This window comes from Sciurus carolinensis, chromosome 14 (assembly GCF_902686445.1).
Source record: "Sciurus carolinensis chromosome 14, mSciCar1.2, whole genome shotgun sequence".
Lineage (NCBI taxonomy): Eukaryota > Metazoa > Chordata > Mammalia > Rodentia > Sciuridae > Sciurus > Sciurus carolinensis.
The window spans coordinates 12,772,405-12,799,424 of NC_062226.1; the positions used below are offsets into that span (position 1 = coordinate 12,772,405).

Consider the following 27,020-nt stretch of genomic DNA (forward strand, 5'->3'; position numbering starts at 1 on the left):
TTTTCATTCATTCCTCAAACATTTCCTCAGCCCTTATTTTGTGCCAGGGACCATGCTGAGCACTGCCGAGCACTGACACCCCGTGGGGCCCTGCCATCAGGGAGCTCGAAGCCTGTGGTTATGGTGATGCAGTAGCAAGGGGAAGAAGAGGGGCAGCTGGCTGGGATTCCAGGATGCAAGAGGGCCTCTTCTGGGAGGGCCTCCAGCTGAGCCGGAGGGGCTGAGCCAGGCTTCAGGGGATGAGTCAAGCTCAGCAGGCATGGAAGCAGGGTGGCAAGCTTGGACACAGGCATGGGTGGCAAGGGGGTGGGAGGGGGGCTGCAACAGTTTCCTCCAGCTGGAGCACAGCATGTTTAGGGAGAGGATGGGGAATGAGTCCGAGGGGTACGGGAGCCAACTCAGAGGTCCGCGCTGCACACTGAGAGCCACTGGAAGAAAGAGGTGTGTGTGAGAAAGAGGGGTCTTTAGGGGTCAGATGGTGAACTCGCAGTGGGGAAGCCCTTCATCAGTGCAGGGAGAGTTGCCTCCTCCTGTCTCTGACGTCTGGCTGGCAGATGATGGAGAGGAAGCACTGAAATGACGCTGTGTGACGGAGTCAATCCGCAGACACCAGTAAAGCAGGATTCCTGACCCTTGTCGTGGAATGACAGCAGAAGGCCCAGGTCACTTTCTGAGCCTCCAGGCAACCCTCTGACCAGGTAACTGAGACCTGGACTACCAAAGCACTTGTGCCCAGGCACGTGGTTTAAAAGTGGCAAAGCTGAAACTCAAGCTCAGGTCTTGGTTAAGGGTGTGCTCCTCCCTGTTGTGCTGGGACAGAACTGGCCCATTGGTGCCTCTGCTCTCCAGGGACCACTGTCCTCCTTTCTGCAGGGAGAACCCAGAGGAGGCATCTTTGAGCATCCAGCCATCACCTGTGTCCCCTCCAGGCACTGATGCCCTCTCTCCTGAGTCTCCTTTTGGGCAGAGAGACAGAGGGCCAGGGTGGGGCAGTTGAGAGCTGTCCTCAGCAATGCAGTGGGGAGAGATTTGTGTGCTGCTGGCGTCCTGGTTGCCTGGCATCACGCTGCTATTTAATAAAGGCCTGATTGCTTGAAGGGCCATTAAGCAACCAATGATATATTTCAACCTCATTGAGGAGGAAGATGCAGAGTTAAATCAAATTCAGACCATGTGGAAATAAAACAATAAAGAGGCTATTCACATGCAAGGCCCTCTTCCTAAAGGGAAAGAGAAGGGAACAGACCGTTTGGGGTCCACTCTGAGCCAGGCCTGGCTAGGAGCTCTCCCACTGGCCTTACTGAGTACCAGCAGCACTGGCCAGCAGGGACTGTATGACTCTGAACTCTGGCTCAGGGATTTGCATCCTTCTCCAGCTCCCCCGACATCCGCACCTTTTATCAAAATTTTCTTCCTCCTGTGTTTTCTGTCTTAGTAAAAGAAGATCACTTAAAGCACTTTGGGAATTGCACGGCATTATTAGAAATGTGGCCTACACACTGGCCCCGCTCCCGGCTCCCCAGTCCTCTAGGCCTTGAGCTGGAGTCGCCTCAATCCGAGTCTGTTCTCATTTCTGGAACCTGGGCTCGGTTCTTACAGCTCCCAGGGAATCTGTTTCCTATGAATAAAAATCAACATGTTAAAAGCTCCCCTCCCACCTTTGCAGCCCTGTTTTGAAACATCATATGCAGGGAACCCAGTTGAAATTCAATCTACAGCATACCGAGAGGGGCCTGTTTCTTCACAATACAGCTTAGAATTAGTGCTTTGTGCCTGTGAATTTCTTTTTAAAAATCCCACTATTTCTTTATTAACTGTTGGTTCCATATTAGCCCAACCCCTCTCTTATCATACTATCCATTCACTTGTGTTTTTATGATTTATTGGCAAACAGTTGCTAAAGGTCTTACAGCATCAGCCGACCGTCTCCAGTATTTCTCCTATTCTTGAGAGTAACTGGCAAAGCAGGTATGATCCGACCCTTTGCAGCTGGGGCAAAGGAAGCTTGGAGGGTTCATTCACTTGTCCATGCTTTGTCCAGTAAGTGGGAGGCCTGGGATTCGAGCCCAAGCTGCTCGGATTCTAAATGCAGAGCTGAAAAGCCAGAGTTCATAGTTTCTTAGTATCTCACTGCTTCAGTTACTCTTCTCAACTCCTTAATTGGGGATGATTCCAAATTACTGATGTGTTCCCGAGTCCTCTGACGTGGGAAGAGGTCTCGTTCTGACAGCTGTCACAGCCTGTACCGAGAAGACGGTCCTTAATCCAGAATGAGGGAAGGTTAAAATCCACAGCTCTTTTAAGTGGCTGACTGAGCTCTGGAGAGTTCTTGTTTCTTTCCCATTCCTTTTCTTCTTGGAGGACTAAATGACTTCAAGGAACTCTACTCAGTTCTTAGAAATGACCAGTAAGTTAACTCCTAATGTGTTAGGTTTTCTGAAGCTATAATTTAGTGTATACCAAACTTGTCTGATCTAAGAATCACTGGGGTATTCGTTAAAATTTGATTTCCCAGTAGGGGTGGGACCTGGGGAATCTTTATTTTTCCTCACAGGCCACTTTAGGTGTGGTTCTTATGGTCAGACTAGTTTGGGAAACACTGAGTATCATCACTGGGAATTGGGTCCCCTTTGTGGGCTGTCCTTGTGGATTCAAAACACAGCTAGTCAACTATTGTAGTGGGGAATAGGAGTCCTGGAGTCAGAAAGCACAGGCTTTGAAACCCCAGCCCAACCACTTATGTGCTGTGTCCCTCAGGCGCATGACTGAATGCTCGTACCTCAAGAGCTCTGTGTGCCATTGCTTCTGCTTAGAAACAGGAGATTGTTCTCCTTTTCCCCCATCTTGCCTCTTCTCTTTGTCTTCTGAGTCTTCCCTGATTCCCTGCAAGTTGGCTCACTCATTTTTCTTTTTGAAAGAGTTTTTAAGGGTCTGTCATTCCCCATTGGACTCTAAGCTCCATGAAATCAGGCTCACCCAACACTTGGAACAGTATAATGTAAACGAACTCTGAGTCTGTTTTCTCATCTGTAAAATCTTTAAGTCAACCGGGGCTTTAGGGAATTAAAATAGCATGAAAGCAAACAACATACAGAAGATAAATGTTAGTTTTTGTTTTCTTTTTTGGCAGGGGGTGGTACCAGGGATTGAACTTGGGGGCACTTGACCCCTGAGCCACATCCCCAGCCCCTTTTTTATTTTATTTAGAGACAGGGTCTCACTGAGTTGCTTAGTGCCTCATTTTTGCTGAGGCTGGCTTTGAACTTGTGAACCTCCTGCCTCAGCCTCCCGAGTTGCTGGCATGTGATACCATGCCCAGCAGTCTTTGCCCTCTTAAAATGACTCATTTATGATCATTGTACTGAACAGACTAGATTAAGGCAGTTTTCTTCACCCACCATTCTATAAAGCTCCGAGTATTGCTAAGGTTGTATGTTGTAGTCTTCTCCCCTCACAACCTAAAAAAAACTCTTCCAATGGACTTTTCATTTTGTCCTGGGCACCCATTTTGAGGTCTCCAATAATTTTACTTGATTTCCTGTAGACAGCATATCTTCAGGATTTCTTTGTTCCCTTTGGTGCTGAGAATGAAAATAATATGACTGTAGATTGAATTTAATATTTTTAAAAAGATTACGGATTGTAGAATGGTTTTCAAAGGTAGCGTTACAAAATCTCTATTCTTGGAACTCTTTAGAAGAGAATAAAAACATCGACTTGTGAAGATTTCCTCTAATCCTTTGTGAAATCTGGGCCGATATGATTGGTGAACTGAATTTGAATTTTTTTTTTTTCCCTGCCCAGCTGAGAATAACTTCCAGATGTATGACTTCCATTCAGATTTAAGGATTAGGAGAAGGACTTACTATTGACAGGGGCTTTTTTCCTGAACCTTGCAGATGGAAACTGCCCAGGGCTACGGTGACTGGCAGTCCTGGTTTGCTCAGAACTGAGGGGTTCCAGGATACTGGGCTCTCAATTTTAAAACCGGGAGAATCCTTGTCAGATTGGTCTAAGTTGATTGGTGCTCCTACCCAAGACACAGGGTAGCTAATTGAGGACGGAGGCAACTGCAGCAAGCATTAGCATGCTTTTCTTTTGTAAAGAACAATAAGTTCAAATTGCTTTTTAAAAAACATTTTCTCAAAGTTTTTAAAAATTCTGCTTCAAAAGCCACTAAACTATATACAGGTCTTATTTGTAATTGTGTTTGCACCATTTTTGAGCTCATGACAGTGATTTAAGAATGAATAATATTATTTTTTAAATCCTATTTTTTCTGTGCCTGAATGATAACAACTTGTAAATTGATGTGACCCATTTTCTTGCATTAATTTCATTGATGTGCTATGAGTAGCTCATCTTTGAAGTAATTTTTTTTTCAGTTGAACGTTAGTGATAGAACTGATATTATTGTAGGTGAATCTTGAAAATAGGTCAATGTTAAAGGAAGGGCCTCACATAAATTGTATATTATTATTTAATCCTCACAAGGTAGAATTTAAAATTAATATGTATTTATGCCTCTCTTGTTTTCAAAAAATATGTAAAGTGGCTTTCAAAAAGATATACATGGGCTGGGGATGTAGCTTAGTGATAGAGTACCTGCCTAGTATGCACAAGGTCCTGGGTTCAATCCTAGCACTGTTACAGGGTTTTGTTTTGTTTTTTAAATTTAGGTTAAAAAAATCAAGGTAAATGAACGACTGAGATAATGGCAAATACAGTAAAATAAAATCTGGGAAAAGTTAATATCTAGAAATATGTCATATAAATATCTTGCATAATTTTTATGAAGGTCAAAGGTTTGTCTCTGAGATTTCCAGTTACCAAGAAACACCAGAAATTCTAAGCTGTACGTCACGATGCCCATAAGATCGAACAGAAGAGGTTGGAGAGGAGTCCAGCTCTTCCTGGCTGGAGGGAGAGCGTCCCTCTGATCAATACAGCCTCACAGTTTTGTAGGTGATAAAGCCTGCAGGGCACTCTGAGGGTGTGAAACAAAGCGCCAGTAAGATTGGTCGCCACACTGAACACAGCGATTGTCCCCATGGCCGTGCCCCGCTGGCGCGGTCCTCGGCGTTTCCCGGCAAGCTTTTTAGCACTCAGGTTCCTAGGCTCCGCTCCGCTTGCACTCAACCAGTTCTCAGCTCCTGAGCATCCTGACAGATAACTACTGACTTAGAATTTAAAAAAGATATTCAAGGAGGAAACCCAAACATCTAACACACAATTGAAAACAATTCAGTCTCACTAGTCTAATCATAAGGATGCAAGTTAAATCAACAATAACATGTCATTTCACATCCATTAAATTGGCAAAAATATTTAGCGATCTCAGGAGGCCGAATCAGGAGAATGGCAAGTTCAAGGCCAGTCTGGGCAATTCACCAAAACCCCATATCAAAATAAATAAATAAATAAATAAGTAAATAAATAAAAATAAAAAAGGTTGGAGAATGTAGCTCAGTGGTGAAGCTCATGTTTAGCATACACATACACATACTACATATTTATTTAGCAACATTTAGTGGAGCTAGAATGTGTATAGTCTGTGACCCAATTTCACATGTAGAGAAATTCTTGTCCATGCACCCAAAGAGATACAATGAAAATATTTATTGTAGTGTCCTTAGTAGTGAGAAAATTTGAAAATTGCCTAAATTTCATCAGTAATGGAATACATTAATAAATTTATGTATGGAGGTTGGGTTGTGTTCCCCTCAAAAGATACCCCCTAGTCCTAAGTGGTATCTGTGACGATGTTGTTATTTAGAAATAAGGTCTTTACAGATAATCAAGGATCTTGACATGGGATGATAGTGAATTTAGGGTGCATCATAAATCCAGAGACAAGAGTCATTACAAGAAAGAGAAAAAGAAAAGACAGAGAGAGAGATGAAGGTCACATGATGGTGGAGGCCAGGATAGGAGTCAATCTACAAGCCAAGGAACACCTATGCTAACTGGAACCCCCAGAATCCAAGAGAGAGGCATGGCCCAGACCCTCTCTCACAGCCCTCGGGGAGAATGGACCCTGATAACACCTTGATGTTGGATGTCTGGCTTTCCAGACTTTGAGAGAGTAAATTTCTTTTTTAAAACCCCAAGTTTGTGGCGACTGGTTCTGACAGCCTGGGGAAGTTATTTTCCCAGGCCCCAGGGACAGGGCGAGGACATAGTTATGCAGTTCTCCTTCAACCAAGGGAACAGGAACGTGGGGCTGGGAACAGAGTGCAGCTGCAACGGTTCTGACCTGATTTGAGGATGAAAGCCTCTGGAGACCAGGCGGTCCGACTCCCCATCTTACGACGGGGATCCTGTCAGGGGAAGTGACTTGCCTAAGACTCTCGAACTAGTGAGAGGCAGAGCCTGGATCCTAAACACGATCTCTGATTCCTGTGTCCCTTCCACTTTGATTGTGGACCGGGCGCTAGAACATGTCTGGTCCTCTCTGATGGATGAGGCAGCATGGGCCAGAGGAAGGAACTCACGTGCTGGAAGTGGAGGGCTTGTGTGAAAGTCTTTCCTCTCCCACGCTTTACCAGCACGGCAGGGGAAGGTCGTGGATTCCTCTCCTGGTCTGTGCTCTTTTTCTCCTGGAGCACTTGACTCTGGACAGTGAGGCTCCGATGAGGCAGAATATGTGAAAATGTATTTATTAGGCTGTACAAGTAGTGTTTCTCTCCACTAGTCTAGTCTTGTTCCCAGGAAAATGAAAACTCGGCAAGTGTGGCCCTAAAGGATGCTCACAATGTATACCTGTACCCCTTTGGGTGTGGTGGGGCCTCAGGCTGAGATTGCTTTAATGTGACTATGTTACATTAAATGGCAAAAGGGAGATTTCCTTGGGAGACTCTAATCTAATCAGAGAGTCCTTTGAAAGTACAGTTTTCCCTGGCTAGTTGCAGAAGAATACATGTGGAAGGTGCACTCCAGCTAGTCTGGAAGAAAGCAGACCCCACATTGTGAGCTGCCAGGGGGTCACTCTGGCAGGGAACCGCGGGTATTCACTATGTGCTGAGTGAGTTCTCTGGCTGATACTCTCAGAGGGGAAATAAGGATCTCAGTCCTACACCTGCAAGGAGAGGAATTCTGTGGCCAACCAGTGAGCAGGGATGATGACTCTGAGCCCACCTAAGAACCGCAGGCTGCCAACACCTTGAGTTTAGTCCTGTGAAAACCTGATTATGAATAAGAGGACACAGTAATTCCAATGGTGGACCTCTGACCTGAAAAACACCGTGAGCCCATAAGTAAGTGGTGTTTTAAGCCACTAAGATTGTGTTAATTTTTGTGCAATGATAGATAACTCATACAGAGAGGTTAGACATTTTTCTCTGGGTCACAGAGCTGTTAAATACACATGTGTCTGTGTCTGTATATTCTTCCAAGAAGCCCTGGGCTTCTGTAGGGCTGAAGCTATGTCTTAATCATGTCTGGAGTCAGATTGGCTGGGTTTGGGTCCTGACTCTACCATTTATGAGGTTGAAAACTGAAGCCAGGTACTTTATCTCTCAGTGCCTCAATTCCCTTGTCTGTAAGATGGATTTGACAATAGTACATAACCCCCAGGGTTGTTAAGAGTGTTGAGTGACTTTATAACTGTGTGGTGCTTAGTAAATGCTCGGTAAACGTGGAGGTGGTGGTTTTGTTTTGTATCCCAGCACTTAGCCCAGTAGCTAGCATGTGTCAGGCACTTGATTAATGTTTGGCCAGTGGATGAATTAATTAATTAGGACTAGAATCTCAGTCTCCTGGTTCTTAATACTGCACTGTTTCTGCTAATCACTATTTACAACACGATACAGGCTTTTCTTAAGGTAACATTTCTGACCAATTTCTTCAGTAAGCACCAAGAGAGCATCCGTTTCATCTCAGTATGGACACATGGAGGGGTTTAAACAGGTACCAGAGTGCTGCTTATAGACCAGCACGTGGTGGAGGCTGACCGAGCGCCACGTGTGGCCTGGCTCTGCCTTAATAGACCGTGTCCGTTGACTGGGGTGACACACACTCAATGTATTTGCCTCATTATCTGGTCATCAGGGAAGTACCAGCTGTCATTGCCAACTGAGCTGGGCCATCCATCAGTTTGTTCTGAGTTCATTAAGCGAAGTGAAAGGTATTGCTTAAATACTTAACAGAGGAATAACAATGCTCATCCCAAGGAGCCAGCGTACAGTTATTGGCCACAGCTTTTGACTGGTGGAGTTTTAAAAAAATGAGAAGATTGGAAACTTGACAATATAGTTCAACATCAGAAATAAAAGGAGATTCCAAAATTTGGTGAAGATGCCCACACTCTCTAAACCCCTCTCTCATCTCACTGAACTGTTATTGCTGACAATTCCTTTTAAAATTCTCAACAGTAGAGTGGCTCTTTCCCAGCTCTTCCTGTTCACCTGCACAGAGGTGGATATGTCAGTTATTACCAACCCGTGCCTGGAGAAACGAATGACCAAGTGTGCCCGTGACTGCTGTACCTGTGACAGCTCCACACTATGAATTGGTTTTAGTCTTGTGGACCCTGGGTCCACAGGTCCCCTTCTGGAGCAAGGTCTCCTGGTCACGCTGTTCATTCCTCCAGCATCTTTTCTAAGCCCAGTCCTTCTCTGGCACTGGGTTAGGCACCAGCAACATAGAGATAATCAAAATGTCCCTGCTTTGGAGAAACTTAAAAATCACAGTCCCTCAGGCCTTTGCACATGGGCTCTGCTGTGCTAGACCACCCTCCTGCCTTCTGGGCTGGGCACGTTTCAATTCACCTTTCAAGTTCCTGCCCAGTCACACTCCCCTCAACCCCAGCAGAATTACTCACTCTCTGCTTAGGTCCTGTAGCCCTTTGACAGCTGCCTAGGACCTTTGCTACTTTGCATTACGCTTTGTTTACAAGTTCACCATTCTAAAGACAGGGACTGTGCCTTCTGCTTCTTTGAATTACCCTGGTGCCTGACATTGAGTTGCTGCATGTTTGCCTGAATGAGAGCCAAAGTTCATAAAGAGCCGTGACTATGCTTATAGTACATAGGAAGGTACAGAAAGGAGGTGGGATGGAGCCAGAATAAATGCACTTTCCTAATCTCTCTCTCACCACCTGGAGGAGGGCTGTGCATATAAACATTCCACCGCGGAGGTCTTTAGGTTCTGTGGTCAGAAAAGCAAAAGATAAATGCAGAGCCTTTCCAAGTCATGGCTCAATGTTTGTGCTTCGAGTAACGGTGGGTATGACTTTGACCAACTTGAATCAGGTCACCCTAGGCAGATCAATTTTGCTTTTCTCTTGAATGTGTTATCATTTCTTTCCTTTTTTGGGGGGATGGGCATCAGGGAGTGGTGATGGCTCTTTATTCAGATTCAAAGCTGCAGCAATCAAATGTAGTCTCTGAACCCCTGCACACTGTTGGAGGGAATGTAAATTAGCACAGCACATTATGGAAAACAGTATGGGGTTTCCTCAAAATATTAAAAATAGGGCTATCACATGATCCAGAAACCCACTCTTGGGTATATATTCAAAGGAAATGAAATCAGCATGTGGAAGAGACATCTGCTCTCTCAAGTTCACTGCAGCCCTGTTCACAATAACCAGGAAGGGGAGACAACCCAAGGGTCCATTAACTGATGGATGGATAAAGAAAATGTGGTACATATACACAATAGAGTACTATTCAGCCATAAAAAGTCAAATCCTGTCATTTTGGACAACAGGAATGGCACTAGAGATCATTATGTAAAGAGAAATAAGCCAGGCTCAGAAAGGCAAAGACTTCACGACCTCACTCCTATGCAGAACCTAAAATAGATGGTCTCATAGAAGGTGAGAGTAGAACAGTGTGACCAGAGGCCAGGGAGAGTGCAGGGGGAGGGATGGGAAAGTTAGTGAGTGCTAAGCCACAGTCGGGAGCAAGACACCCTGGTTTGCTATTATTGCACAGTAAGATGACTATAGATAATAATCACATACTGTACATTTCAAAAGGCTCGAAAATGCAGAATGTTCGAGGTACAGATTTTTGCTTCTTGCTTTGGTTTCTCTCGACTCCCATTCCTGCATTTCCAATTCCTCATAGGATAGCTATAATTGGATGGCCTGATGTCCTCTCAAGCTTAGTACTTCTAAAAGTAACTTCCCTGCCAGATGCACTCCCCACACTGAAACCAGGAGGTGAGGGTTGGGCAAGGCAGAGGTGCCAGAGGCTCTTCAGCACTCTGGAGAGCTCCTAGGTGGGCCCCACTCCCTCTCCCTTAAGTCCCTTCCCTGCCTCAGTTCCCCACAAAAACTGCTAGTCACTTAGCATAAACCCACCCGTTTACAGTAGTTATGGAAGCCTCATCCATTTCTCCTAGGCTTAGTCCTCTGGGGACTAAGGATTTGATGGGGCTGGTCCTGGGTGCACTCACTTCTAGAGAGTAAGTTATCAAATTGCTCTGAGTTTTGGTTCTTTATATGTAAAACAGAAATAATATGTCTACTTATTTCCTAGTGTTGTTTTGAAGGTGAGCTGAGATGGCACCTGGAAGCACATGGCACGGGACACAAACATAGTAAACAGTGGCCACTATTGTATTTGAAATTGCTGGTATGATTAATATTCATTCTTCTTAATATGTGATGTCATGATACAGGTGCAGTATGTCTGTGGGACATTCAGGTTGATTTTAGGGGACAGGATAGACAAATACATTTTGGGGGCAAAGCCTATTTAACTTTATCTAGTTAGTCCTCTGGGAAACGTCTTCTCTTTCCCTCAGGGACATTATTTTGACAGCCCTGGGTGCTTTAGGATCAGTGTAGATTACCACCAAATGCTGGAAAGGAAGAGCAAGCCTCCACAGATTTACAGAATGGGAAATACCCTGCATGTGGCGAGGGGCCAACAGCCCTGCAGAGGCCAGCAGAGGCCGCAGGCAGCTCAGCAGGTCAGCAGCCAGACAGAGGAGGACTGGATCTCCAGGCTCCAGGATGCTCTTTGCTTGCTCCTTGCAAGTGCTGTTTGCTTCCTCCTGTCAGGACTTCCCCTTCCCTGTCTTCTTGGGAACTGCCCACTTTCTCAGCGAGGGTCAGCTCAAATGTCCTCCACCTCTCCAGGACTCAGTTGTCTCTTCCATGAAATGTGGAGATGATGGCTATTTATAAGGTTGTGTGGAGGTTTGTCTGACTTGGAAATCTCTGTATCTGACTGTTTGGGTAAAGAGCTTGGCTCAGAGGCAGGCATGCAGTAGCTGCTTTGTGAGACGGTGGCCACAGCAGTTCAACGGTCTGTTTAGTTGCTTGACTGGTCCGTTGCACTATGAGCTCCCTGAAGTTAAGGAGTCTTCTGTTCATCCTGCTGGTTTCTTTTCTCTTGCGTTGTCTCCCACCACCTACCCAATGCTGCCGTGTATGGAATTCCCTGGCATTCCCTGAACCTACTGCCCAGCCCCAAGGCGTGGCTCGCCTGTGCGTGGAGTGAATGAATGCATGGACTGGTGGATCAGCTGACCCATGCAGCATTGGGGCCGGCTTTCTGGAGGGAGCTGCTGCTGGGGAAAGCACTGAATCGGCCCAGCGTCCTGGTTAACTGAGGGATGTGCTGCCCTAAGAGCTGTCTGCTGTGACTTCCCACGAAGCTCTTTCCTGGGTGGGAGGAAATGCTGCAGAAATTAGAAACCTGATGTGCTTTGTTTCCATTTCAGCTAATAAACACATTTGAAGTGTTGATGTGGAAGAGCCTAGGTAATTTGAGACCTGGTAGGGAAATGATATAATTTACCACTGTGAGGGAGATTACTGTTGATAATTTTGCAGACCATAATGGAGTTAATTCATAATGTATAATTGATATCGAAGCTCTTTTCCATAGGCTGAATTGTGATGGAATGGAGTCCGAGTCATTTAACACATGTATTGAGTTGTTTGTGTCACCCTTATGAATTGGAAAGTGGAAAAAGAACATAGTGCTAAATTGGTATCTAAGCTTTCCAGAGCTATTTGCTCAATAAACTGGAATTTTAATTAAAACTGCAAGTCAAGAGGTAAATCAGTGTAGAAGTTGTGAAGTTTTTCTTTTTTTCTTTGCCCAATACAATTACTACTAATAAGGTTCTTTATTGAGGGGAGACTGGTGGCACACTGAGGTTATGAAAGGGGGTGGGCTTCCGCCCCTCCTGCTAATGTGGCTTTCCCCATAGTTAACTGTTTAGTGATGGTCTTGATATCATTATGAATCTTGCAATCAGCAGTGGAAGCAAGGTAGACAATACGCCTCAATGCAGCTCTTGCAACCAGAGTTGTGAGTCATTGGTAACAAATGAACTTAATAAAAAAATACAATGTATTTAAGTGATTAACCCAGGGAGTAAGGAATGGCATGCTTGCCCAGGGTGTCACACAGTATCTTTAATAATGAAGGGGTGGATAGGAAGAGGAAACTTCATAGATCACAAGAATTGCTACAAGAATTGCTACTTTCCAGCAAAAGGCTGTTAATTACTTACCCTCGTGCTATATTTATTGGCTCGATTAGGGGATGAGTAATTATTGTGTTCCCTGGAAACCCACTGAAGCCTGACGGCGCCTTTATTAAATTGGAAGGCTCCTCTGAGCGAGCGCTAGTTAGCCCTGTGGGATCTTGTTCTTCTGAGTCCCAGTGACCAGGAACCTGGCAGAGTTGAGCCAGAAGTGCCAGCCCACAGGCATATGAGAAGGAGCTGCCGAGAAGGGTGCCCGTCAGGGTAGTCCTCATGCGGGGAGCCCGACGGCTCTTACTCCTCTGTGCCTCCCCACCCTCCTCCCAGCCCATGCCCTCCTGTGGGCCAGTCACCACGCCTGCCTCCTCCTCTTCCCCCAGCCTGCTCAGCCTCCCCTGGGTGTGCTGCCTCGGGCTCTCCCTCCCGTCTGCCCGTCTTTCTTACTGGCTTGGCCACAGCCTTGCTGGAGCGCTCCCGTGCCTCTCCTTCACCTGCAGAATCAAGGTCAAGCTTCCCCCACGGCGTGTCCCGTGGACCCCCTCAGGTTGTCTTCTGGCTCCTGGGCTCTGGGCACAAGGCACCTGTGCTCTCCCAGAGCCCGCCTCGCAACCACTGTTCCCTCTGCTCGATGTCCTTTCATCTCTTCCTGGCAAAAGCCTCCTGCACACTCCACCCCAGGGACCCTCTTGGCTTCCACTTTATTCCTCTAACAAAACCACTGATGCTGCTCCTGGGCCCCCTTTGTCACGTAGGATTCTAGGATCCCTTGTGCGTCTGTCCCACTTCTGCCTCTGTCCCCAGCCTGGCTCCTGAACCCCTGGCAGTCTGCAGCCATGTTTGCTTCACTACTGTTTCTCCCGGGAGACTGTGGAGGGCCAGCCTCTGCTTTCTCTGTCATCAGGCGTGGCTGGGGACTCTTCCCCTCTGCCTTTCTCGCCAAGGGACTTCATTAGTGAAGAGCAAGCCAGGAGGCTCACTCCAGATTCTCTAATTGGACTAATTTAGCTCCTACTACGTTGCAGGCCCCTGCTTCACAAAGCTTCTTTGGCCCCTGTCGTTTTCTTCTCCACGGTGTCCCCTGCGAGGGAGGCTCTGCTGCTCATCTTCCTTGGATGATGAAATGGAGGCCTTTGCAGATGGCAGGGCCGAGACTGGCAGCCAGGTTTTCAACTCGAGGCAAAGAACTTTTCTGGAAGTCTGGCTCTCCTGAGAAGTTGGCTGCCTCCTCACCAAGACCTGCATGGCTTTAGCACCCCAAATGTACCATGTGCAATTCAACCCTAGACAAGTTCCAGGCAGCAACCCTGCCCCAGGCCATTTTGGGTAACAGCGAGGTAAACATGGGAAGTTTTGATTTCTTTTTTTTTTTTTTAATATCAGCCAATAATTCTGGGTTGAAGAATACTGGGAAAGAAGGGAAAAGAAAGAAACCAGCCTTATTTAAACACCTACTGTGTACCAGGCACCGTGGGCCAGGTGCAGAGGTCACTCATTCTTGCAGAAACCCAATCAAGTTGATATCATCAAAAGCAATGGGGTCAACTGACCATGAACTGAAACCTCCAAAACTGTGAGCCAAATAAACCTTTTTCTCTTATAGTTGATTATTTTGGGTCTTTGTTATAGTAACAGAAAACTGACTAACATGGATAGATTCCCAGCTATTCACTTAGCTAACTTTCTCGATTGAAGAGCAGTATTAGATTTTGAGTTCAGCCTTGAAGAGCAGTTGCTCAATCTTTTCCTTGTCTTAATTGGCCTCTGGATGTTTCTGCACTCTATTCTCTTACGGCTTTTATTGTTATGGTTTCTTTCTAATTTGGTCTTGAGTTTTCACAGTTAGGACTGACTGTAGGCCAAGATAGCCACTCTCTAGGAGAACCCTGACCAGGAGAGATTAGTTTTGGATATGTGAGTCAGACTAGGCACAACAGGAAGTGAAATGCATGGGGAAAAAAAAGAAAAAGAAATTTATTAGGTTTCAGAGAGGTTAGGGGTCCCACTGGGGGTCTTTGGGAAGTCAGGAGGTCACAGGGAACTGTGAATAGAGGGGGGGCGAAGAGAGGAAGGGAGGGAGGGAAGTGGGTTAGGAGGGATAGAATCTACAAGACTATGTTGGTTAAGGGCTATCTGTGGGCATTTTCCTCTGGGCTTTTCCTTAGGGGTTATAGATTGACTAGTTTAATGAAGGGGAGGGGAACTTGTTTATATGACTTGTTTATATGATGAAATAAATTTAAATTCATATTTATTTGATCATTTGGTTTTCTGATCAGAAGCTACAGAATGTGGTGGGTATGGTCAGTGGGATGAGCCACAGGCAGGTTTATCATACACAGTCACATGGGAAGGGGGAGTTTTATCTAGGCCTAAGGTGACTGGTACAAGTGGGTTTCAAATAGGCCCAAAAACTGATGCTGAAGCAGCAATTTTATTAAACAAATTTATGACGTCTTCCTTGAGGTATTAACCATACTGCTGTGTGTGCTTAGTTTTCCATGGGTTAATTCATCCATCCATCTAGCTTAGCAGAATCGAAAGAGCACAGTCTTTGGAGATAGACCAGAATAGCTTCAAATTTTGTTTGCCACTAATTGACCATGGGGTAGCATTTCTTCATCTGCAAGATGCATGTATCTTTACCTGCCACATAGTTAAGTGTGCCATAAATAGTAATTATTTTTTTTATGTTTTTTTTTTTATTGTAAACAAATGGGATACATGCTGTTTCTCTGTTTGTACATGGCGTAAAGGCATACCATTTGTGTAATCATAAATTTACATATGGTAATGTTGTTTGATTCATTCTGTTATTTTTCCTTCCCCCCACCCCTCCCACCCCTCTTTTCCCTCTATGCAGTCCTTCCTTCCTCCATTCTTGCCCCCCCTCCCGAAACCTAACTCTAACCCTAACGCTAACCCATAAATAGTAATTATTACATTAATCTTATTGTGTTATGTACTAGTTTTAAATCCCTTCATCCCCAGAATGCTTTCTTCCTCTTATACTCTTGTTGTAAAACAGAAGGTGTTCATTCATTGTCTACCCGTGTACCAAAGTTGCCTAACACTTAGCAGGTTAGGACAGCAAACTTCACCTCAGACACGTTTCTGAGGGCCAGGAATCTGAGAGGCTTGGGCGGGGAGTGTTCTGCTTTAGGCTGCTCTCAAGGCCGCATTCCAGCTGTTGGCCAGGGTGGCAGATCCTGAAAACTGCTGCTGGCTGCGAGGTCACTTTCCAGCTGGGCCATACCTGGCTGTCGGCCTGAGGCTTCTGCTCCTCAGACCTGGGGCTCTCCCTAGGTGTTCCCAAAGGGAGAGGGGGAGAGAGAGAGACCAGAAGAGGGAGGAGGAGAAAGAGGCAGAGGGAGAGACCAAAACAAAAGCAGCCATCTTTTTATAAAGGTATCCTGATTTCGGAAGTGGCATTCCCTCCTACTGGCTGCTATGGGTCCCAGAGACCAAGTCAGTGTCAGCCTGGGAGAGGTCACACAAGCGTCTACATGCCTGCAGGCGAGGATCCTTGGAACCATCTCAGAGGTTAGCAGCTCAGCCGAGAAGGTGGAGAGGAGAATGAACTGTCCCGCCCGGAAGCCGCCCTGTGGGGTGGAGGCGGCAGTCCTGTGAGCGTAAGTGCCCCGCGAGGCATCCACCCGAGGAGAACGCAGGACGCGCTCCAGGCGCGGGTTTCCGGGAGCAGGAGCCCCGCAGCGCGCCTGCTCCGAGCTGCCCTGGGGATGCTTGGCACCTGGTTGGGGTCTTTTCAGATCGAATTTACCCACCGAGGTGACTTCCTGGGATACTAAAAATAATAAGCTGTCCTAAATAACAGCAAGTTGACCGTTTACAAAGTGCCGTCCTACGCACAGCCGCCATTGTTTCCCTCAGTGGCAGCGGAGTTGCTGAAGCCCAGGGACAAAGTCACTTGTCAGGGCCGCAGGCTGGGGTGTGGGGGGTTGGGGCTTGATCCAGGGTCCTCTTTGTCCAAACTTGACGTTTGGACCACCACACGCTGCGTGAGCATCTCGGGCTGCTCATTTTAAAGCATCAGCTGGGATGGATTCCCCTGCGGATGCGCTACCCACACGCTCGCCCGTATCAAAGCTTACTTGCCACTTTTATTCCCAATCACTTGAAAGATTTTCTGTGCAGAAAGAAGCTTTGTGAGGAAAGTCGTTCACAAAGTACAGACATGTGAACTATGCTTTCATCAGCATTCACTATGGAATTTCATTCTGCACATTCCCCAGGGGGTGGGGATTGAACTTGCTCTTTGGCCTTTAGGAGAGAGACCCAAACATCACTTCCTGAAGAACAAACATACTCAAAGGACATTTAATAGCACCAGTTCTTGTTTGAGCCAGACCATTTTGCAAGTGTGCTTTTAGTCCTCTTGGGTAACAAGAAAAGATTTTGGGTTCACCCAGGTGTGTGGTCTGAAGGAGGAACCTCCTTTGTGACAAAGATGATAGTGCACAGGGTGGGGATAGGTTAGTTACAACATTTCATGTGTGACTAATAAACACAATTACAGTGATCCATTCAAAAAGTCATGGTACATTAGTCAGTTTTGTGTTACTATAATGAAATACCTGAGGCAACACTTGTAAAGAGAAAAGGTTCATTTAGCTCATGGTTCTGGGGTTCCAGCATAAGACCATGTGGCCCCTTTGCTTTGGACCTCTGGTGGTGGGACCACTGAATGGCAATAATGGAGAACACCTTCCAGAACAAACTGCTCACATCAGGAGCCAGGAAGCAGAGACAGAGGATTGGCCAGACTCCCACAATCGCTTCAGGGGTATGCCCCCAAGGATCTAAGGCTCTCCTGCCAGGCCCCGCCTCCCAAAGATTCCACCTCTCCCAATAGCACATACCCTAGGGTATGTAAATTTGGGGGAATATTGGTTCAAATCCTAGCAAGTAATGAAGTACATGGGTCTTGGAATCAGGCTGACCTGGATTTGATCCTGACTCTGTGTCCTTGGATGTCCTCATCTGTAAATAGGGTTAATTGTACTACCTTTCTCATAAGACCGTTGTGAGGATTAAATAAGATAGTACACTTACAGTGTTATCACATAGAGTAATAAGCACTGCATAAAAGCAAACTTTAATAATGACCACGATGATGTGCTGCTCTGTGTAAGTTCATTCTCTCATCAATCTTCATTCATGGAACATGACTGCAGATGTTGCCAACAATGGTGTGTGGACAACAGGGACTTTAAGGAATCTTTGATTCTCCTAAAATCATAGGAAAAGTCTATGCATGTGTGTGCTTTTCTGGGGAAAGTTGCAAAGGAATTCATGACACCCCGCCCCGAAGACCAAAAGCAAAGTCTATAATGTGCTGAAATCCCAGTGTTGGGGATGCACAGAGGACTATAACACTGTCCTCATCCTCAAAGAGTCCACACAGTCCCGAGCTGGGCAGACTGACAAGACGTTGTGGCATGGACTGTGATGGGTGTTGACGATGGAGGCCACACAGAAGGGAGGGCTGGTGGAAGAGCTTTGTGGAGTCAAGACCCCAGGCAGAAGGAGCAGCATGTGGAAACCCTGTCCCAGAACAGGAAAGTGCTCTGTCCTCAACGTTTCAAAAGTCATCCGACAGTGACTGAGTCCAAGATGTAAGTGGCCCAACTTGCAGTTGACAGGTTGGTGGAGGGGATCTTGAATTGTGTCTGTGGCCAGGCTTGGCCTTGGACTCAATCTCTGGTCCATGGGAAGGTACCAAAGAGCCACAGTCACGGTCAGAACCGCGTTGGAAAATACAAATCTCTCTGACTGTTGCACGACAGGTGGGTGACCCTGGGGAGGGGAGGAGGGGAGGAAGCTGGTCTCATCAAGGTGGGAGATGAGTGGGTCAGCCGTGGGAATTAAGGAAGGGGGATGAAAAAATTAATTGGGAGAGAAGCTGGAGGGCTTGATGACCATTCTGATGTAGAGGGGGGAGGATGTGCCATGCCTGAGTCTATTTTTCCTGTGGGCCTAGGACCCCCTGGACAACTGGTTGGTAGCACTGGGCTCCTGAAATGCCCATGTCCAGTTGTTCCTGGCCTTAGAAATTCAGTATTATAAAGGAGAGACGTTATATACGTGGAGTAATTACAAAACAGTACAGAGAAATCGTCAGCCTAGTAAATGGTGAGGGATCAGGGAGGAGATGGGTGTGGGCCCAGGTGGTTCAAAAGCTCTCTGGGTCATTATATCTGATGGGCAGTTTGGGGTTCTCATCTTGCTTGACCTCCCCTCGTCTCACTGCTCCCTTCAAACATGGCTGGCCTTGCCTTTCATGGCACCAGCTGCCTATCTCTTGGTCCCTCTTTCTGGGATGGCTCACGAGGTCCCCCTCCTCTTCCCAGGGTCTCTAGATGCTGTGCAACCCTGTCCAAGCTGACTCTGCTGAACCTTTATCTCACTCTACTTTCCTGTCCTCCCTCAATTGCCCTGACCTTCCTTCCAGCTTCCTGGGTGCAGGGCAGCTCCTACCTGTGGCCTTCTACACACCTCTTCCTTCTGCATGAGCACTCTTCCCCTCATCTGGAAACTCCTGCTCTCTCTCCACTCAGATAGCCCTTCCTCGGGAACAGGATGAATGTCTATGGCCCATAGGATGCATTTGGAAGTGAACAGGGTTATTAACATAACAGTGCGTCACCCAGCATGAACTAGAAGTATCCTGGGCAAATGGACACATGCTCATCTGGGGCAGGTGGCCTTCTCAGACTCCCCAGGTGGGATGGGTCACCCCCGGCTCTTGTTACTCTTGGAACTTCCTTTTGGAGCCCTGAGCATGGTTTGCAGTGATACATTTGAAAGACTATTTGATTCAACTTCTTCTCCCTGATGGACTGTAAAGGCCAGGAAGCAGACATGTTTCCATGGTGTCATTGGCTTTGGAGAGGCTTTGTGTCACATAGTGGGCGCTTCATCAACATATGAATAAACAAATTAAGGTTGGTCTCCAATTCGTGCCGTTCTGTGGTGTGTGCAAAGCGTTTTCGTTTTCCTGTCTTGGTTAGTCCCCATCCCTGCCTTGCAGATTTTCTTGTCTCCATGTACTAAGGACCTAGAGGTTAAACTAAGATCTCAGAGTTTGCAAGTGACAGAGGCGTATCCAGAACACTCTGATCTGCTGACCCCACACCCAGTGCTTTTCCAAAAGGGTATGAAGAGAAAAGAGGACCCCAGGCAGCACCTGGAAGGTCGGTGTGGACTTGAGGAAGATGGGCCCGGGGAGAGCACCACTTGCCAGCTGTCGAGCGCTCCTTGAAAACCCAAGCGGCATTCCAAGCTACTGAGCACAGAGGAGAGCCATGGGCCCCACGGCCCCAGGGCTTCTTTATTGAGATAAGATTGCATGATATAGAACTTTCCATTGTGACCATCTTCAGTGTAGCAGTTGGTGGCATTCAGCACATTCATATTGCTGTGCCACCACTGCCACCATCCATTCCCAGAACCTTTTCACCTTCCCCAGGGAAATTCTACCTGTCAGACACTAACTGCCCCCATCCTGTCAAACACCAGTCTATTTTCCGTCTCTATGAATGTGACAATTCTGGGTACTTTGTATCCATGAGATCAGACAATGGTTGGCCTTTAAGTCTGGTTTGTTTCATTTAGTAGGATGTTTTCCAGGGTCATCCATGTGGTAGCATAGGTCAGAATTCCCTTCCTTTTTAAGGCTGTATAATATTCTATCATGTTTATATACTACAGCATATTTATTCCTTTATGTTTGATAGGCACAGGCTATTTTCACTTTTTGGTTTGTGAATAATGCTTCTATGAACATGATGTACACTTGTCTGCTCCAGCCCCTGCTCTCAGTTCTTTTGTGTATATACCTAGAAATGGTATTGCTAGACCATTCAGTAATTTTGTTTTCTATAGCAGCTATCTATATTCCCAGTGTATAAGGGTTCCAATTTCTCTGTATTCTTGTCAACACTTGTTATTTTCTGTGTGTGTGTGTGTGTGTGTGTGTGTGTGTGTGTGTTACTGGGGATTGAACCCAGGGTTGCTTAACCACTGAGCCACATCCCCAGCCCTTTTTTATATTTTATTTTAAGAGAGTCTCACTAGTTGCTGAGGCTGACTTTGAACTCATGATCTCTCCTGCCTCAGCTCCCGGAGCTGCTGGTATTACAGGCATGTGCAACCACACCCAGCTTTGGTTTGTTTTTGATGATGGTCACCCTTTGGGTGTGCAGTAGAGTCTAGTGATTGTGATTTGCATTTCCCTAATGATTACTGACACTGAGTATCTTCGTATCTGTTAATTGGCCATTAGTATATCATCTTTGAAGAACTGTTTACTCCAGACTAATTTTGCCCAGTTAATTATTGTTGTTGAATTGTAGGAGTTTAAAAATGTATTCTGAATATGATATTTGATTTTCAAATATTTTCTACCATTCCATAGGATACCTTTTAACTCTGTTCAGTGTCTTTTGATGCAAAAGTTTTTAATTTTGATGTTTAATTGCTCTATTTTTCCTTTGGTTGCCTATGCTCTTAGTCTCATATCTGAAGGAATCATTGCTAAATGCAGTATTATGAAGGTTTCCCCCTTATATTTTCTTCCAGTGGTTTTAATAATTTTATTAATACCTCTTATATTTTGGTATGTGATCCATTTTGAGTAGATTTTTGTGTATGGTGTTAGGTTAGCATCCAAATTCATTCTTCTAAAAATAGTTTTAGCTGTAGATGGACACAATATCTTTATTTTATTCTATTTTATTTTATTTGGTGCTGAGAATCGAACCCAGTGCCTCACACATGCTAGGCAAGTGCTCTACCACTGAGCCACAACCCCAGCCCCAAATTCATTCTTTTTGTGTGTGAGTGTCCAGTTTCCCGACACCAGTTATTGAAAAGACTGCCTTTTCCCTACTGAGTTATCTTGTCATCTTTGGCAAAATATGTCATATTTGACCAAATATGCCATATTTGACCAAATATGCAAGAGTTAATTTCTGGGCTCTCCTATTCCACTGGTCTATGTCTGTCTTTATACCATCATTACCTCACTGTGTTTTTTTTCATTCTAATTATTATTATTTTTTAGTACAGTTTAAAGTTCGGAGTAAAAGTAAGCGGGAAGTGCGGAGATTTCCCACATCCCCTTTCCCTCCTGTATACCGTCTCTGTCACATCAGAGTCCTGCATCAGAGGGGTGCATTTATTACAACTAATGAACGCGCACTGACACGTCATGATCCCCCAAGTCCCTAGCTTACACTAGGGTTCATTCTTGGTGTTTTACTGTGTCTGTGGGTTTTGAAAAATGTTTGAAGACGTGTCCACCATTTTGGTACCAAGCAGAGTCATTTCACCTCTCTGGAGATCCTCCGTACGCTGCCGTTTCATTTTTCTCTTTCCTCCAGTCTCTGGCATCCATTGATCCGTTTACTGTCTCCATAGTTCTGCCTTTTCCAGAATGGCATATGTTGGAATCATGAGTATGATGTAGCCTTTTTGGATTGGCTTCTCTAACTTAGTAATGCATTTATGACTCCTCTATGTCTTTTTGTGTCTTGACAGCTTATTTCTTTTTAGCATCGAACAATATTTTATTGTCTGTATGCAACACAGTTTATTTATCCATTCACCTATAGAAGGACAGTTCAGTTGCTTCTCGGTTTTGGCAATTACAAGCTACTAGAAACATCCATGTGTGGGTTTTTGTATATTCATGTTTTCAACTCACTTAAATAAATACCAAGGAGTACAACTGCTGGATCATGGTAAGAGTGTGTTTGGTTTTGTAAGAAACTGCAAACTGTCTTTTAAAACAGTTCTGACGGTTTGAATTCCCACCAGCAATGAATGAGAGTTCCTGTTGTTCCACATCCTCACCAGCATTTGGCGGTATTGGTGTTTTGGATTTTGGCCAGTCTAATGGGTGTGTAGTGGTTACAACAATGTAGCTTTTTCTAAAGTTCTGAAGTCAGGAAGTATTAGACTTCCACCTTGGCTCTTTTTCGAGATTGTTTTGGCTATTTGGGATTCCTTATAATTCCATATGAATTTTTAAAGTTTTTTTTTTTTCCTATTTCTGCAAAAAATGTCATGGGGATTTTGGTAGAGATTGCATTGAATCTGTAGATCTCTTTGCATAGTATTGACATCTTGAACAATATTAAGTCCTTCAGTTTATGAATACAGAAAGTCCATTTATTTACCCCTTCTTTAATTTCTTTCAGGAACATTTTGTAGTTTTCAGTGCATAAGTCTTTCACTTCCTTGAATAATTCCTAAGTATTTTATTCTTTTTGATGTTATTTTAGATAGATTTTTTTTTCTTAATTTCTTTCTTATGTTGTTCACTGTCAGTATGTAGAAACATCCTGATTTTTACGTGTTGATTTTTGTATCCCATAACTTTGCTGGATTCATTTATTATTTTAATAGTCTTTTTGTGGAATCATTAGAATTTCCCTTAAATAAAGTCAGGTCATCTACAGATAATTTCACTTCTTCCTTCCCAGCATAGATGTCTCTTATTTCTTCCTCTTTCCGGTTGCTCTGGCTCGCACTGGCGCTGTGTTGAACAGCAGTGGTGAGAGTGGGCATCCTGGTCTCGTTCCTGACCCTAGAGAAGAAGCTTTTAGTCTTCTACCACCGAGCATGATGTTAGCTGTGTAAGCAAAGTTTTAAACAGAGCTTACAGAGAGGCAGGATGATGAATTCCTGGCACCTATTTAAAATTGTGTTGCTTTATATTCCCAGGGCCCAGCACAGTGTCTGGCATAATAATTATGGAAAGAATAGATGCACTTTAAAAATTGGTAGTTTCTGAAGCGGAATGAGCTAAAGGTGCTTTTGAATGGAGAGCTGTATTCACGAAGGGGGTGAGGATGGGGGGGCGATGGTGTGATGGAGTCTCATCGGATCGTCCACTGACACGGAGCAGGTGTCAGTCCCTCACCGGGGGCAGCAAAGTCACTTTGATCTTGGTACATTTTGCCTGGATAGCCGTCATTTTACAGACACCGCTCTGGTGAAGTTATTTTCCCTTCTGTATATTAGCACTTAACAGCTGGAAGAAAATAACATATGTTATCTCTTTGTATTTATGACTACTGAATAAATAACTCGTAGCCCAATGGATGCAAAGAAAATGAGTGAAATGCTATAAATTATAGGTGGCAGTTGTTAATGCTAATAGAGCGTGTACCATATGCCTCATCTTGGCACAGCTTTGAAATAATGTAACTGTTTTCCTGTTTTAATTTGGGATGGTTGGAAAGCGTCAAGTCCCCACTGTTCTTAGTCATGCCACACTCTTCCATTGGATCTCCTCCTCTGGCTAGGATGAAAAATCCTGATTAGCTGTAGTCTGAGAATGGGGAAATTTTTATTTAATGTGTTGGCATTTCTCTCTGTTTGGACTTTCAATAAGCAAGTTCTAAACATGAACTAGCATGTCCTCACTTTTCCCCTTTAACAAGGTCATCTGAGTTACAGATTTAAGAACACATTCTGTAAATGCAGAACTCGTTCATAAGTTTGAGAGGCAGTCAGATACAGTGGAAAGAACAGGCCCTCTGTGTCGGTGAGGGTTTTCTAGCTGCAAATAATTGAAATCCTGTAACTTGTACCAAATAGGAATTTAGAATACCAAAAAGCGTTACAGGACACAGGCCATCGTACAGGACCCAAGGGCAGGTGGGCAACCAGGCTCATGAGGGTCTGGGCCTCGGACCTGGAAGCCCAAGGAACTTGGGTCGCTCCTATGTTTCAGGCCATATGGTCTCATCTCTCCTTTTCTCATGGCACCTGGTCCTTTCTTCCCTTTTCTGTGGGCACAGCCCCACAAGGCTGCCTGATGCTGGCTCTTCATCGCTCACTTTTTAAGGACTGGCAGAGGCTGCCTGGCCCCTCTGATTTCCAGATTCCTGGAAGACAGAATTTGATTATCTCATCTTGAGTCAGATGACCACTCTTGGCTTGTTCATTTATTAGTTCAAAAAGTCTACTGAGTTCCAGGAACTGTTTTAGGCACCAGGGATACATCCTGCGTCTTGCAGAGTTTCTGTGTGTGTGTGTGTGTGTGTGTGTGTGAGAGAGAGAGAGAGAGAGAGAGAGAGAGAGAGACTGATTTTTTTTTTTTTGGTATTGGAGATTGGACCCAGGGTTGCTCTCTCTTATTATTTTATTTTGAGAGAGGGTGTCACTAAACTTCCCAGGCTGGCCTTGAACTTGGGATCCTTCTGCCTCCTCCAGAATAGCTGAAATTACAGGCATGCACCACCACGCCCAGCTTTACTGCTTAATATTTAGGGGCTGGGTTCAGGGTTGCCAATTTCAGAGAAAGGGAAGGAAGTATGGGCCTGTAACTTGCATAGACCTGGACTCCAATCCTGATTCCTCCCCCGGTCAGTTCTGCGTGGCCCAGGGCATGGGAAATTGTTAAACTACTTCCCTTAGCCCCAAGTTTTACTCAGTAGAAAGGGAATAATCCTTTACAGGGTAGTTGTGAGGATTACAGTGAAGGGTGCTTTGAAGGCTGGTAGTTTATATAGCGTCTGCCAGTGAACACCGCTGCTCTGCTACCTGTCTCAGTCTGTTTCTTCATCATAAAACAGGAACGCATATCGCCTACCTGCCATCCTTATAAGAATTTAATCATGTGATGCAGGTCAGCTCTCAGGAATTTGTACATGACAGACACTCCAGTGTGGCCACCACTCCTCTTATTCTTATTATTAATCCTATTTTTTTTTTTTCCTGTCTTCTAGTTCCCGTTTGGCCGACGCTTGCCTTGTGACATCTACTGGCATGGAGTCTCATTTCATGACAATGACATATTATCGGGTCAAGTGAACAAGTTTCCAGGTATCTGTTGCTATTGTGTTTCTCGGGGCCAAGTATGTTCTTCTGCAAAAACATGGCAGTGTTTTGAGATCAAACTTGAGGACTCTTAATTAGGAACTGCTGTTACCTTGAGAGGGAAGTCAGCGCAGGGGTAATCAGGAATTAAGCCACTACGGGTTTAAAGATTGTGGACAGGCTGGTACAGGTTTAAAGACCAACTTTCTTGGTCTAAACCTACTGATGGAAGAACATGATTTTGACTTATTGGATTATAGATATAACGTGGGGGTCAAATGAAGGGACAATATTCTCAAAATAAAGGAACAGGACATTTTTCTTGAAGAAAACCAAAGTACTACAATTCTAAGAATATGTCACAGAAATGGTGTAGGACCTACCCCCCACTCCCTTTTTTTTTGTGCCAGGGATTGAACCCAGTGGCGCTTAACCACTGAGCCCCATCCCTTGTCCTTTTTGTGTTTTATTTAGAGACGGGTTCTTGCTAAGTTGCTTAGGGACTCGCTAAGTGACTGAGGCTGGCTTTGAACTTGCAATCCTCCTGCCTCGGCCTCCTGAAGTTGTTGGGATTACAGGCGTGCACCAGCATGTCTGGCAACTTCCTCTTTTTTAAGTATTGTATTTGGAGGTGCCATTTAACAAAAAAAAGAAAAAAAAAAAAAGAAAAAAGAAAAAAGAAAAAAAAAACTGAATACACTGGTCCCCATGCTAAGTATTACAAGGCTAATGACATTTTCTCCTTGGGACTTAACCCTACAAGGAGGGTGGCCAGGAAACTGTCATAGTCAGCATATTAAGATCCCCCTCCACTCTATACCCAGCTTCCACATATGCTTTTTCCTTTCATTTTTAAATCTCTACCACCTTCTTCTATGATTATTGCTTTTCATTGTTTTTGATGGCTACATGAAGAGGGAGGCCAAGGGTAGTAAGATTGCTTAGGAAGAAGGGAACGTTTAGTTAAGTTTCTAGCCATAGGGTCTTGCAGTTATTTTGATAATGTATTGCACAAACCATATTCTAATACAATGGTAAATAATTTTAAAAAGAAAACATCACCCTGAATCCCAGTCCTCGTTTAACAAAATAACAATGTGAATGTTTTTCTATTTTCTGCCAAAACCTAACCATGTTTATCATTTTTATGATGTGGTAGTTGTAATCGCCTGAATATAAGGTGTTTTCTCTTCATATTACATTATTTGTACTTATATTAAAGGGAAAATCAATCTACTCTTTTTCTTTGGCATTCTACCCCATGCCTTTAAGAAAACCCCTCTCAAGAGACTGAATTTCCATACACTGGCTGCTTTTGCCACATCTCAAGGAGATTTTCAAGTTCAGCATGCGGACTGGCAAGGTCACCACCGTAGGCCACCCTTGGCTTGGATTCCTTTAGAAGGACACAGGGCAGGAAGCACAGCTTGTCAGCCCGTCCGTGTCCAGCATTTCTCTTCAGTTAAGTATTATCAAGAGTCCTGGGAGCTGGCCTCTGACTCCTTGAGCATGAGAAGAGGTGCAAGGAGATCAGATCCACATCCGTCTTGGCTTTGATGCCCCAAGGAGTCAGTATCTCTCCCAAGTGCTCCATAGCCTAGCTTCCAATTCCCTAAAAAAAAAAAAAAAGAAAAAAGAAAAAAAGAATTACATTGTTACAAAAATCACCACTCAGGAAAGCCTAGAGCTATGGCTTCCTACCAATTCAAGAGGCAGGG

The 27,020-nt window shown here is 44.9% G+C and overlaps 1 protein-coding gene across 5 annotated transcripts in view; it reads left to right on the forward strand.

Annotated features, from left to right (window-relative positions):
• The window catches only part of Ttll11 (tubulin tyrosine ligase like 11), a 233,373-nt gene that overhangs the window by 17,120 nt on the left and 189,233 nt on the right, over nucleotides 1-27,020 (forward strand). For all 5 annotated transcript variants that reach the window (XR_007104937.1, XR_007104938.1, XM_047524512.1 and 2 more), the window contains exon 2: nucleotides 25,212-25,308. Coding sequence is in view for 3 of the 5 variants with exons in the window: in XM_047524512.1 (XP_047380468.1) it covers nucleotides 25,212-25,308 (97 nt within the window). In the remaining 2 variants the exon portion in view is untranslated. The remainder of the gene's footprint in view (nucleotides 1-25,211; nucleotides 25,309-27,020) is intronic.